This window comes from Lethenteron reissneri, chromosome 50 (genome assembly GCF_015708825.2).
Source record: "Lethenteron reissneri isolate LAM-NWPU_2019-01 chromosome 50, ASM1570882v1, whole genome shotgun sequence".
Taxonomy (NCBI): Eukaryota; Metazoa; Chordata; class Hyperoartia; order Petromyzontiformes; family Petromyzontidae; genus Lethenteron; species Lethenteron reissneri.
Genome location: NC_083828.1, coordinates 8,083,217 through 8,095,430, shown reverse-complemented (window position 1 = coordinate 8,095,430; position 12,214 = coordinate 8,083,217). Strand labels below are relative to the sequence as shown.

The window sequence follows — 12,214 nt, the reverse complement described above, 5'->3', positions numbered from 1 at the left end:
CTTAAAATTAATTAAGATTCCGTATGTCGCACAAATCGTAGCAACAAAAATAGTATTCGTACAGTAGTAATTTTCCAGCTGACGACCGATACAACTGGTGAATATATTAGCCGGTCCTGGGCCACGCCTAGGTCGACTCAGCCTTAAATTAAGACAAAGGCGGCCCCCGGGGGCGTGATGTGCTGGTCAACAGCCCACGCCACTCCCCTCGTGTGCCGTGCCGGCCTTCGTAAGTGTCCGCCAGCAGCACTTGCCCCAGCAGTCTATTGAGGCTACACGGGGGATCTTTGGCTGTGTGTCTCTCTACGGGGGAGTTGCCGGGTGCGGTCCCCGTGATTCAGCCGAGATCCCGTCTGAATGACGGCACAGAGAGAGAGAGAGAGGGGGGTCTGTGTGAGAGAGAGCGTCAGAGAGAGAGGGTGGAGAGAGAGAGAGAGAGCATCAGAGAGAGGGTGGGGAGAGCGTGAGAGAGAGAGAGCGTGTAGAGCGTCAGAGAGAGAGAGAGCGCACGGGAAGAAGAGAGAGCGTGAGAGAGAGTGGAGAGAGAGAGATCATCAGAGAGAGGGTGGGGAGAGCTGTGTGAGAGAGAGAGGAGAGAGTGGAGAGAGAGCGTGAGAGAGAGAGCGTGGAGAGCGTCAGAGAGAGAGAGAGAGCGCACGGGAAGAAGAGAGAGCGTGAGAGTGGAGAGAGAGAGAGCATCAGAGAGAGGGTGGGGAGAGCTGTGTGAGAGAGAGGAGAGAGTGGAGAGAGAGGAGAGTGCAGAGTGAGCGTCAGAGAGAGTGGAGAGAGAGCGTGAGAGAGAGAGAGCGCACGGGAAGAAGAGAGAGCGTGAGATAGAGTGGAGCGAGAGTGCATCAGAGAGAGCGTGAGAGAGATTGCAAAGAGAGCGTGAGAGAGAGCGTCAGATAGAGAGAGAGTGAAGAGAGCATCACAGAGAGAGCGAGAGAATCAGTCGGAGTAGACGTGCAGAAGAGAAGAGAAGATTTAGCGGAGAGAGACAGAAGCGAGAAGAGTGAGCGAGTGTGGATCAGCAGCAGCAGGAGGAGCAGCAGGAGGAGGAGGTGCTGACTCAATCCCTGCAGCAGCCCAGGTCAGCATCACCCATCAATGCCCTCTCTCCATCTCTCTCTGGCCGCCTGTCAAACAAAACCATCATCCCACGTGTGTTTCAGTGTCTGTGCAAGGGACGCTGCGTCTATAAACACAAGGGCGGGTCTTGTGTTTATAGACATCGAGAGGTTTAGAGGTAACTTCCGAAACTGATGGTTGGGTTGAGGGTCTTGGAAGGGTCGTTTGACCATACTTCACCCCGTAGGTCGGTGCTAAGTTGGACGAAGAGCGAATCTGATTCAACGCTCGTTCGCTGATTGCTATCAGCGGCCGGCGAATTGAACTTGGGTTGGGGGGAGGGTGATGGTAGGGTAGTAGTGAGGTTGTGGTGGTGGAGTGGTGGTGGAGTTGTGGTGGTGGTGTTGTGGTGGTGGTAGTGAGGTTGTGGTGGTGTTGTAGTGTTGTGGTGGTGGTGTTGTGGTGGTGGTGGTGTTGTGTTGGTGGTGGTCGGGTGGTGGTTTGGTAGTGAGGTTGTGGTGGTGGTGTTGTGGTGTTGGTGTTGTGTTGTTGGTGGTTGTGTGGTGGTGGTATTGTGGTTGTGGTGGTGTGGTAGTGGTGTGGTGGTGTTGTGTTGGTGGTGTGGTAGTGAGTTTGTGGTGGTGTTGTGGTTGTTGTGGTTGTGGTGTTGTGTTGTGGTGGAGTTGTGGCTGTGTTGTGGTGGTGGTGTGGTAGTGAGGTTGTGGTGGGGTTAAACCGGCAGCGCGCTAACCGCTGCGCCACCGCTCACCGCCCCGGCATTTAAACTGCGACACTTTTTAACCGGCGGCCGCAACGCGTCGCTTCAGCCTCCACCTGTCACCCGCGACGTCCGAGTTCGACTCCAGGACCACCACGTTCGAGCTGATCAACTCCGCTGCACACCGGAGTGGTGAAGTATGGTCAAACGAACGCCACGATCGGAGGGGTGAAGGTCATTCATTCAGCGGTGGACTTTGCAATCGTGCCAAATAAATAATAATAATGGTCTTGTTGTTGTTGTTGTTGTACACGTTATGTTTCGCATGGTAGATTATAGTAACTTACCGTGTCAAATCATACGGGTTAAGCCCGTATTTTTTGTACAGGGAAATTGATTTTTCAGGTCCATACTGCGTACAGCCGTTTCAATGCGGGCAAAAAAAATGTCTATTTGTGTTTCTCTCCTTGTGATGGCACTTTGTAGGATGAAGTCGAGATTTGTAAGGGCAGTGAGGTCTGAATTGTGAGGTCTGAATTGGTCTGTAATAAGGGAGGCATGTGTGTGAGTGGGTCAGTGTGTGTGGGTTAGTGGGTAAGTGTGTGGGTGAGTGAGAGTGTCGGTGGGTGAGTGTGTGGGTGACTGTGTGGGTGAGTGTGTGGGTGGGTTATTTCGTGGCTGAGTGTGTGGGTGGGCGAGTGTGTAGGTGGGTGAGTGTGTGGGTGACTGTGTGGGTGAGTGTGTGGGTGACTGTGTGGGTGGGTTATTTCGTGGCTGAGTGTGTGGGTGAATGTGTAGGTGGGTGAGTGTGTGGGTGACTGTGTGGGTGAGTGTGTGGCTGAGTGAGTGTGTGGGTGAGCGAGTGTGTGAGTGTGTGGGTGAGTGTGTGGCTGAGTGTGTGTGTGGGTGAGTGTGTGTGTGGGTGGGTGAGTGTGTGGGTGAGTGTGTGAGTGTGTGGGTGGGTGAGTGTGTGGATTACTGTGTGAGTGAGTGAGTGTGTGGGTGAGTGAGTGTGTGGTTGAGTGAGTGTGTGGGTGAGTGTGTGGGTGAGTGAGTGAGTGTGTGGGTGAGTGTGTGGGTGAGCGAGTGGGTGGGTGAGTGTGTGGGTGGGTGAGTGTGTGGGTGGGTATGTGGCTGAGTGTGAGTGAGTGTGAGTGTGTGGGTGGGTGAGTGTGTGGGTGGCTGAGTGTGTGGGTGAGTGAGTGTGTGAGTGAGTGTGTGTGTGGGTGAGTGTGTGAGTGAGTGTGTGTGTGGGTGAGTGTGTGGCTGAGTGAGTGGCTGAGTGTGTGAGTGAGTGTGTGAGTAAGTGTGAGTGAGTGTGTGGGTGAGTGAGTGTGTGGGTGGGTGAGTGTGTGGGTGAGTGTGTGAGTGAGTGTGTGTGTGGGTGAGTGTGTGGCTGAGTGAGTGGCTGAGTGTGTGGGTGAGTGAGTGAGTGTGTGGGTGGGTGGGTGAGTGTGTGTGTGGGTGAGTGTGTGGCTGAGTGAGTGGCTGAGTGTGTGGGTGAGTGAGTGAGTGTGTGGGTGTGGGTGGGTGGGTGAGTGTGTGGGTGAGTGTGTGAGTGAGTGTGTGTGTGGGTGAGTGTGTGGCTGAGTGAGTGGCTGAGTGTGTGGGTGAGTGAGTGGCTGAGTGTGTGAGTGAGTGAGTGTGTGAGTGAGTGTGCGTGAGTGAGTGTGTGGGTGAGTGTGTGTGTGGGTGGGTGAGTGTGTGGGTGAGTGTGTGAGTGAGTGTGTGTGTGGGTGAGTGTGTGGCTGAGTGAGTGGCTGAGTGTGTGGGTGAGTGAGTGGGTGAGTGAGTGGCTGTGTGGGTGGGTGAGTGTGTGGTTGTCATAGCTGTCAACCCATACGGTTTACCCGTTATTCTTATTCACGAAAATTGAGTTTACAGGTCCATGCGCCGTTTCAATGCGGGCAAAACAACATAATGTTTTGTCTATGTGTTTGTGTTTCTCCCTTGTGATGGCACTTTGCAGGATGAACGTTGAGATTTATAAGAGGCACGGGGTGACCAGCAAGGTCTGAATTGGTCTGTAATAATTAGGTAGGGCACTTATACGGGGTTGACATGTGTGTTAGTAACTAAGGGTAGTCTCAATAGTAACTACGGGTAGTCTAAATACGGTACAATTATACGGAGATTGCCTCGTCGTGTTGTTAGCGAGAACCTATTGCAGCGCCTAGGTCTACTCGGCCTTAATTTAGTACCATACAGTGCGCACACTTCACGCGCATTTATTCTGCACTTAATACAGCACTGTACGCACACTTGTGTACTGTACACGTAGCGACACACACAAAGACAAAGATCCCCCGTGTAGCTTCTAACATACTGTAGGGGCAAGTGCTGTTAGCGAGCACCTATGAAGCACAGCACACGAGGGGGTGGGGTGGACAGCACCACGCCCGGCCGCCTTTGTCTCCCCAGTGGCGATGTTTGCACATCGCACCAGGTACTCGTTTGAGGCCGAGTCGACCTAGGGGAGGCCCAGGACAGGTTCAGATAATCGTCACCGGTGGTGGCCGTGAGCGGGAATCGAACTCGGGTCGCCGGGTTCGTAGCGCAGCGCGCTAACCGCTGCACCACCGCTCCCCACGTGTACAAAAAAATGCAGTATGTACATCCATACGCAGACGTACATCCAAAGACATGCACTCCTATGCCGCCCGTACACACAACAACAACAACCGCCTTTCCGCTATTAATTGACGGCTACGTCATCACGGCAGCTTGTGCCAGGCTAGGTGCACCTTGAGGTCACGTGCGGTGTGGAAGTCTCTCCGGCAGGAGGTCACGCGATACAGACCCAGCCAGGTATTTCGGGTTGACCTTCACCTGAGATGACCGCCAGATGCCCCACCTGTGCTCCAGACTGTGCCAAATTTGTCGCGTTTTAACCGCCCCGGTCGCTCCGCTCGTTGTTGTGAGCTTCGTTCCTTTAGCCCTCCATTATACCACACATCCGCTAACCGCTACACCACCGCTCCCCACGTTAATACACAAAACACACACAGACACAGAGATAGCGTTACCTACAAGGGCATCGGGCGATCAATAACAAACGCGCGGCTGCCTTTGTCTCCCCAATGCTGTTGTTTACTACACACCGCGCCGAGGTACCGTACTCGTTTGAGGCTGAGTCGACCTAGAGGGGGGTGGGGTGGGTGCCCAGGACCGGGAGTATACGCACACACGCACACTTCCCCCAATGCTGCCTTATGGTGTAATATTCACGTTAGCTACGGTCACAATGTCTTTGCCAATCCTCACCTGCCCCTGCCCCCCCAAGGGAGATGGGAGCCATGCTGCAAGCCCTGTGCGTCGTCATCACTCTCGCACTCTTCGCCGGAGCCTCCGTCTCCCAGGATGCCAGTTTGACTCCCAGCCCAGGTGAGAGGCAGCCTGGCTTGCCGAATAAAAACCCTGGGACATTGCCCCACCACCCCCCTGGATCTCGGTAGACCTTGCGCTTGGATAACACTGGTCAACAAATTTTTTTTTTCTGGCCTGGACTTTTGCAGCTGTTTTAGACTAATTTCAGGGTGCTATCGGCATACCCCATTTTCATTGATTTTACCCAAAGTTAACTGCCACTTATGATTGCAAGTTGTTGCGAGTCAGTGACTGCTTTAGTGTTAAAATATGGTGCTGTATTTTTAGGATAGTGTGTTTATAATATCATTTGATGTAGATATGCACATTTATTTAATATTTTTCTTCTGCAGTTTTTATTGAAAATGCAATATTTGATATTTCAAAAACCTGATGTGATTGACAAAAACTGATGCCAGATTTGGAATCAGTTTTTGTCAATCGCAAAATTACCTTAAAACCGTTGGAATACCTCGTGCCAGAAAAAGTGTGTTGACCAGTGTAATCGCTCGTGTGGTTGTTTGCAGGCCGGGGTTGCCGGGGTTGCGAGGCGGGTCATGGCAAGGCCGTAATTATAATATATTTTGGGGGGGACACATCCCCCCCCCCCCCCCAATATTCAAATATGCTCAAAATGTCCCCCCCAATATATTGCTTTAAAAATAATAATTGCTATGCTATGTAAATAAAAACAACAATTTGCTAAACCTTGGCCACAATATCTGGGATTGTCTTCATATAAATCAATGCATAGATTTATGTTCATATGATTGTGGTTATGGTTGTACTTTATTAATCACTAAATTCTGCCATTATATACAATGAAATAAGAAATGGTAAAAAAGTAAAAACAGGGCAATGTAATACATTACACTATTAGACATTATTGTAAAAAATAAATAAAAAGTCCATCCCATGTGTTGGTGACTTTTTAAATATTTTAGGCAGGAAATGAGTTTTCAAATTTAGATATTTTTCTGGATTGGGACTCCGAGACACCCTAGAAGATTTGGTCCCCCCCAATGTTGACTCCATGGCTACGGCCTTGGGTCAGGAGATGGCAATGGTTTGTTGTGTCGATCTGTGTGGAGCTTTGAGTAGTATCCCTCCCCACCCCACCTCTGACCTCCCCCCCCATTTTGTGTGGCAAGGTTTTCTCGCACGCTCGTTTGTAAATCGGCCAAACATCCTCATGTAGCAGGACCCTCTCCATAAATATTCTTGAGACTCAAACCGTGGCTTTCCTGGGTCGAATGTTTGGCAAATGTGAGTGGCAATGAAAAGATCGCCCACCTTGTCTGAACGGCCTCCAGCAATTCCACGTTGCCACGGCGTAAGAGCCACAAGCACATCCACAGCGTAACCGTTTTGCCCAACGCGTCCAGATTTTTCCCGTGGGGGCGAGTCCCTTGTGGCAAGACACCTGTACATATTATAGGATGGTATACTCAAGTGACCGTGGTGTGCCAGTGGAGTTGGTGTGCAAGTGGAGTTGGTGTGCAAGTGGAGTTGGTGTGCAAGTGGAGTTGGTGTGCAAGTGGAGTTGGTGTGCAAGTGGAGTTGGTGTGCCAGTGGAGTTGGTTAGCCGAGGCGGCCCAGCGGTAGAGCGAGCGGCTCGCAATCGGGAGGTCGTGAGTTCAAACCCCGATTGCGGGAGGGACTTACTCACGCACGGTCTCATCCAGCAGTGGAACAGCTGCCGTTAACCGGCTCTCTTCATTCCGGCCTCTTGGTGATTTCGCGGCCACGCCGTGCTCTCTTGGGTCGTACCGCGCGCTGTTCATCGGCACGACGCCCGACGTTTCGCCCTGGGACCTTCTTGGGGAAACCGACTTGATCGAGCCGCCTTGTTCCCCCCGGTCACCACGCCGCGCTGCTGCCAGCCGCCCCGTCTCTGCCGACACGTTTTTATCCCCCCCCCTTTTCTTTCCGCAGCGCCGTCCGCCGCCGCCGCCGCCGTCGTCGCGACCTCCGACCTCATCCTGGGGAAGAACTCGTCGCTCGCGCTGCTCGAGTGCCGCCTCGTGCCGTCGGGCGACGAGGTGGTGGCTCGCTCGTGGCTCCACAATGGCTCGAAGATCCACGGCGACTGGGTGCCGAGCAACTACATGAACCACACGTGAGTCACGGCCGCACCATCGAGGTTGTTCTTTAGCTCGCCGCGCTGACGTGCCGTCCGTCCGGTTGTGCCGTCGGGGTTGAGCCGCTGTGCGTCTGCCCAGCGGGATGCCCCACCGGAGGACGGCCGACACGTGGGTTCGATCCCAGAAGCTCGGCGGTGACGTCTCGCTGCTCATGAGAAGCCGTTGCTGGGGCTGCGTCGATTCACCCTCCACACCTCCCAGTCATTGAAATTGATAATGGGGGAGCCCTAGTCGTACCGCGCGGTGTCCGACGTTGCGCTGCCCGTGCTGGGAGCTTCTGCAGCGGAGCGTGCGGAACAGCGTGTGCAGTGCAACCCAAAAACACACGGGAGAGATCGCAACAAAGAGCAGCACTATTGAAGGTGTGAATACGTTTCTGGTATGATAATTGTTTTTTTACCCTTTTATCTGGCAACAAAACTGACACCTTTTTTACAAGGAGTCATGTTTGCATAGACCACAATACCTGCAGTCATAATGCAAACAAAAAACATAACTCTGATAATGTATGCACTGTCCTTGAAGTTGATTGGTCCACACCCGAGACAGCTTTCCTTAGAGCCTAGTCTCACATGGTGTTGGACCAGATGACGCCAAAAGGCGCACAACTCAAAGACAATGCACCATCAGAGTATGAGAGCTCGGGGTAAGCATTTACACCATTGGAACCTCATTTGCCAGTAAAAGAAGGGTAAAAAACCAATTATCATATTTTTTACTGGCAAATGAGGTTCCAATGACGTTTCTGGTAGTCGATACGTGTTAATACGTTTCTTGCATTGAGCAAGGTTATTTTTGTTGTAAGAGACGACGATGATGATGATGGGAGGAGGAGGATGGAATTACAAAGTGGAGGAGTGAGAGGGAATAATCTGAAAAATAAGTGAGGTGACCTGTAGTGTGGTGATTGTGTGGGTGAATGCGTGGGTGAGTGGGTGTGGTAAAGTGCACATAGCCTGGCACAAGCGCCATGGTGAAAGTCACCGCCACTTCGTGGCGAATGGCGATTGCTGAGTGGGTGAGTGAGAGCGATTGGTTAGGTGAGCGAGTGTGTTGTGCGGTGGTTGAACACAGTGTGGATTAGAGGCCGACCGAAACTAAATTTCTGGTTTCGGCCGAAACCAGACCGAAAGTAAAAAATAGACTTTCGGCCGAAACTGAAGCCGAAACCGAAAGTTTAACAACACTTTTGACCGAGACCGAAACAGGAAGGTATATAACCAAAGTTACCGAACACAAGATTCATGAAATATGTTACGATGCAATGCTACTTTAATTAAACATAAATCTAGAACTAATTATTCAGAGCCTGCAGTAAGAGTTGCTAAATATCAAATCTTTAGGTGTTACTTACTTAGTAATTATATCCATAAACTAACGAATGTTGTAGTTAAGAAACAACAGTTTTTCCGCATTCAGCCAGACATTCTGTTGACCGGTCGTATATACATTAGCAGACCATGGCTGCGGCTGTAACCTCGCTCCCAAGCTGCTGCTGCTGACGTGTGTGTGTTTGCAGCCTATCGCATAGGATTGCCTAGCGCCGACTGACCGGCCGATAGGCAGAGTGATAGACGTAGCACTAGCGTTACATTCTACAAATAGATCTTCGGTTGACGAATGACGACCGAAAGTCAATATCAGTTTCGGCCGAAACCAAAAGTAAATAATTGACTTTCGGCCGAAACCGAAAGTATGCCGGAAAAGGCCATTTGCCTACTTTCGGCGCCGAAACCGAAACCGAATTTCGGTCAGCCTCTAGCGTGGATGAGACGCAACAGTCGGTCTGCAAAACCGATGCCTCCGCATGGATTGACGAATCGCCGAGCGGTAGTAGGGTAGTAGCGACAGAAGAGCGTTGAAGAGGCGACTGACCGCTGGAGCAATGAGTTCGGCTCGGACGCACACGGGTTTTAAGAAGTCACGGTTTGCACGCAGCGAGAGTGCACGAGACTGGTGGTGGAGTCGCAGCCAAAGGGGCGGAACACGCCCCAGAAGTTCCCGACAACCATCTCCGGAACGGTCTCGCTTGAACGAGCGCGAGGGCTTGGGAAGGCCTTCATCCAGCAGTGGACAGACTGCGGCGTGCGCTGGCGATGACGCCAACGATGACAAGCACGTGTGTTGACCCGCGACGTTGCCCTTGGCTGAGCTCTCCTTGTCGCGCCATGACGCCGGTCTGCTGCACTTGGCACCGTTTTGTCAACACAGTTTGCCCATATTTTGGCAACCGCCGTTAATTGCTGCCAAGCCAAAACTAACTCATCCGGTTTTTCACATTGCTTACATTTTTTATTTTCACCCAATGTTCTACAAGAGACGAGGAGTCATCACCCCAACCCCCCCCTACCCCCCTGCCAAACAACACGACCTTTGGCAGAAGACCGCGTTGCAAAGTCTGCGGTAGGCCTCAGCAGGGTAAGGTAATTTACCCTTAAATTTCGATTTAAAGCTTTCGTGACTGCAGGGATTCATCTTCTTGGTTCTTTCGGTAAAGTCATGTAGAAGGGAAGTAATTTACCCTTTTTACCAGGTAAAACCGGGTAAAAGAGTAAAGGTAAAGGTGTCGACATGCCAAGGTAAAGGGTCGGGTAAAGGTAGCGTGGAAGAATTACCCGGTAAACACCTTGTGTTTACCGTAAACACCTTGCGTTTGCCGCTCGCTAAAAGCTCCGTGGCGCAGTCCGTGGCCTCCATTTAAAATTGGAATCATCGAGAGTATTCTACATGAATAAAGCGCTCTACCTAGCATTTACCTGTTACAAACCTTCTTCATGTGTAGCAGTACCCCAGTAATTACCCTGTCATCGGGCAATGTGTATGGGGTAAGGGTAAAAGGTAGGGTAAAGGTAGGCTCGTTGTTTTTACACTTTTACCTTACCTGCTAAAGGGTAAAAGGTAGGGTAGAGTGATTGTATTGTGGTAAGGTAAAAGGTAGGGTAAAGGTAGGCTCGTCGTTTTTACCTTTTACCTTGCCTTGCCGAGGCCGAGTCTGCGGGTACGACACCGCACGGGGGCAAGCCGCGGCATGAGTAACCAATCGCAGGCCCGCGCCAATTGCCTCTCGCGGAATGAAAGGGTTCTCACTGAGCTACAATTACACTCGTCGTTGTAATCTCCGCAGCCCGCCGTGCATTTAAAGTTCCCGTTCGTCGCGATGATGATCGGCGTCGTAACGTCGCCTCGTCCAAAGGGTAGAAGGAAGTCCGGCTCGACGAATACCCTCGAACTTTGTGGCTGCGTCTCGTTGTCGTCATCGTCATCGCCCCGTAACTTGCCACAACTGGGCCTCCACAACACAGGTCGCAAACGGGTTTTGATTCCTTACCCGTACCCGTACCCGGCCGCACCAGGGTCGCAAATGCGTACCCGTACCCGTACCCGGCCGGGTACGGGTACCCGTTCCCTACCCGTACCCGTACCCTACCCGAAGTGAGTGACAAACGGTTACTCACCAGTGACTCACGGCCTACCCGTACCCGTACCCGGCCGCACCAGGGTCGCAAACGGGTACCCGTACCCGTACCCGGCCGGGTACGGGTAGCCGGGTATCGGGTAGGGTATGGGTATCGGGTACCCGGTTGCGACCTCTGCTCCACAATGGCCGTTGATGCGGCCGTTCTTGTGCTTTCAGCGTTCGTAGCTTGCTCGAGGCCGGCGCTTACACCTGCCTCTTCGGCAGCAAACACAACTCCTGGAACGCAACCGTTCTGGTCAAAGGTGAGCGGTCACGAGATTCAGATACGGTCGGTCATCGAATCATCCGGCGCACCGATTGTCCGGCTGCTTCCAACATTTATCCGGTGGTCCCAGGCCAATCCGGTGACACCGGCAAATCGCTCGAAAAGCGGTAAACAGTCTGGAGATCGGTACCACTGTGTGTAGCGTTACAAAAAAAAGTAGCTTTGCTTGATTTCAGTGTTAAATAATACATACAGTGCATTATACACTACATACAACTTAAACAATGAAAATACTGCACGTTTATACATCGCCCCATGCAGAATCATCGAGGTTAGAGTGGTAAGTATGGTACAGTAAATACAGTAACTTTTTAAAGTAGGATATGTATTTTTGTCTATTTGTTTATTCATGCCAATGTCATCTAGTAAACTAATTTGAAACGCACAAAAATACTACAGCACCTAAAAACATTACGCCATACAAGAATGTGTCAAAAAATAAGCTACTTTAAATAATGATGATCGGTGATTATCCACCGTTTTTGAAAATCTCTCCCGAAGCCGCCGGATAATCGGCGATCTCCTGCATTACGTGCGTAATCATGCCACCCCCTTTCGTGTGCCGTGCCGGCCTTCATAAGGTTGCTCGCCAACAGAACTTGCCCCAACAGTCTGTTAAGTCTACACGGGCGATCTTCGCATAGAAATCAAACTGATGACCCCTGCGTTGCAAGCGCAGCGCTCACCATCGTCCCCCAATGCGAGCACTGGCGGGGTGGCACTTGAAACACGATGGGGCAGAGTTTTTTAAACCCCCACCCCCGCCCCCATCCGCACCGCCTCTGTGCTCCGAGCGGCTTAAATGGGGACGCCAAAGTCGATCGGCAAGTCGCGTGCGGTGGGGTTAAATGTGGGTACTCTCACCCGCTCCAACATGTCAGCGTGGAAGAGTAGGCCAAATTACCCTCCGCTAGAGGGGGCTCTCGCTCTCCAGAGCTCCGTCTCGTCGAGGCCTTTCCAGTGGCCCCGTTAACTTTTGCAACAAAGCCAAAGGTACCCCCCCCCCCCCCCCCCCGCGTAGGCGTCGGGGGCAAGTCGCTCGCCCTGCCGCGGCGCTGACTGCCCCCGTCCCCGCGTCGCTCTGCTCGCAGCCGCCCCCCAGTTCGACGCGGTGTCGTCGGGGGGCAAGAAGGAGCACAAGAAGGACCACAAGAAGGACCACAAGAAGGAGCGCA

The 12,214-nt window shown here is 52.1% G+C and overlaps 1 protein-coding gene across 3 annotated transcripts in view; it reads left to right on the top strand.

The window, feature by feature from the left end:
* Window positions 1–523: 523 nt before the first annotated feature.
* The window catches only part of LOC133355146 (basigin-like), a 25,100-nt gene continuing 13,409 nt past the window's right edge, over window positions 524–12,214 (top strand). Inside the window, exons 1-6 of one of the 3 annotated variants that reach the window (XM_061572473.1) lie at window positions 1,808–1,983; window positions 3,756–3,823; window positions 5,070–5,170; window positions 7,088–7,271; window positions 10,931–11,016; window positions 12,131–12,214. The exon at window positions 12,131–12,214 is cut by the window's right edge and continues 116 nt beyond it. In XM_061572473.1, the coding sequence (XP_061428457.1) occupies window positions 5,074–5,170; window positions 7,088–7,271; window positions 10,931–11,016; window positions 12,131–12,214 (451 nt within the window). In that variant the 5' untranslated portion in view covers window positions 1,808–1,983; window positions 3,756–3,823; window positions 5,070–5,073. Of the gene's footprint in view, window positions 1,091–1,807; window positions 1,984–3,755; window positions 3,824–5,069; window positions 5,171–7,087; window positions 7,272–10,930; window positions 11,017–12,130 lie in introns of those variants that run through there. The other 2 variants (XM_061572471.1, XM_061572472.1) reach the window with 2 other exon arrangements.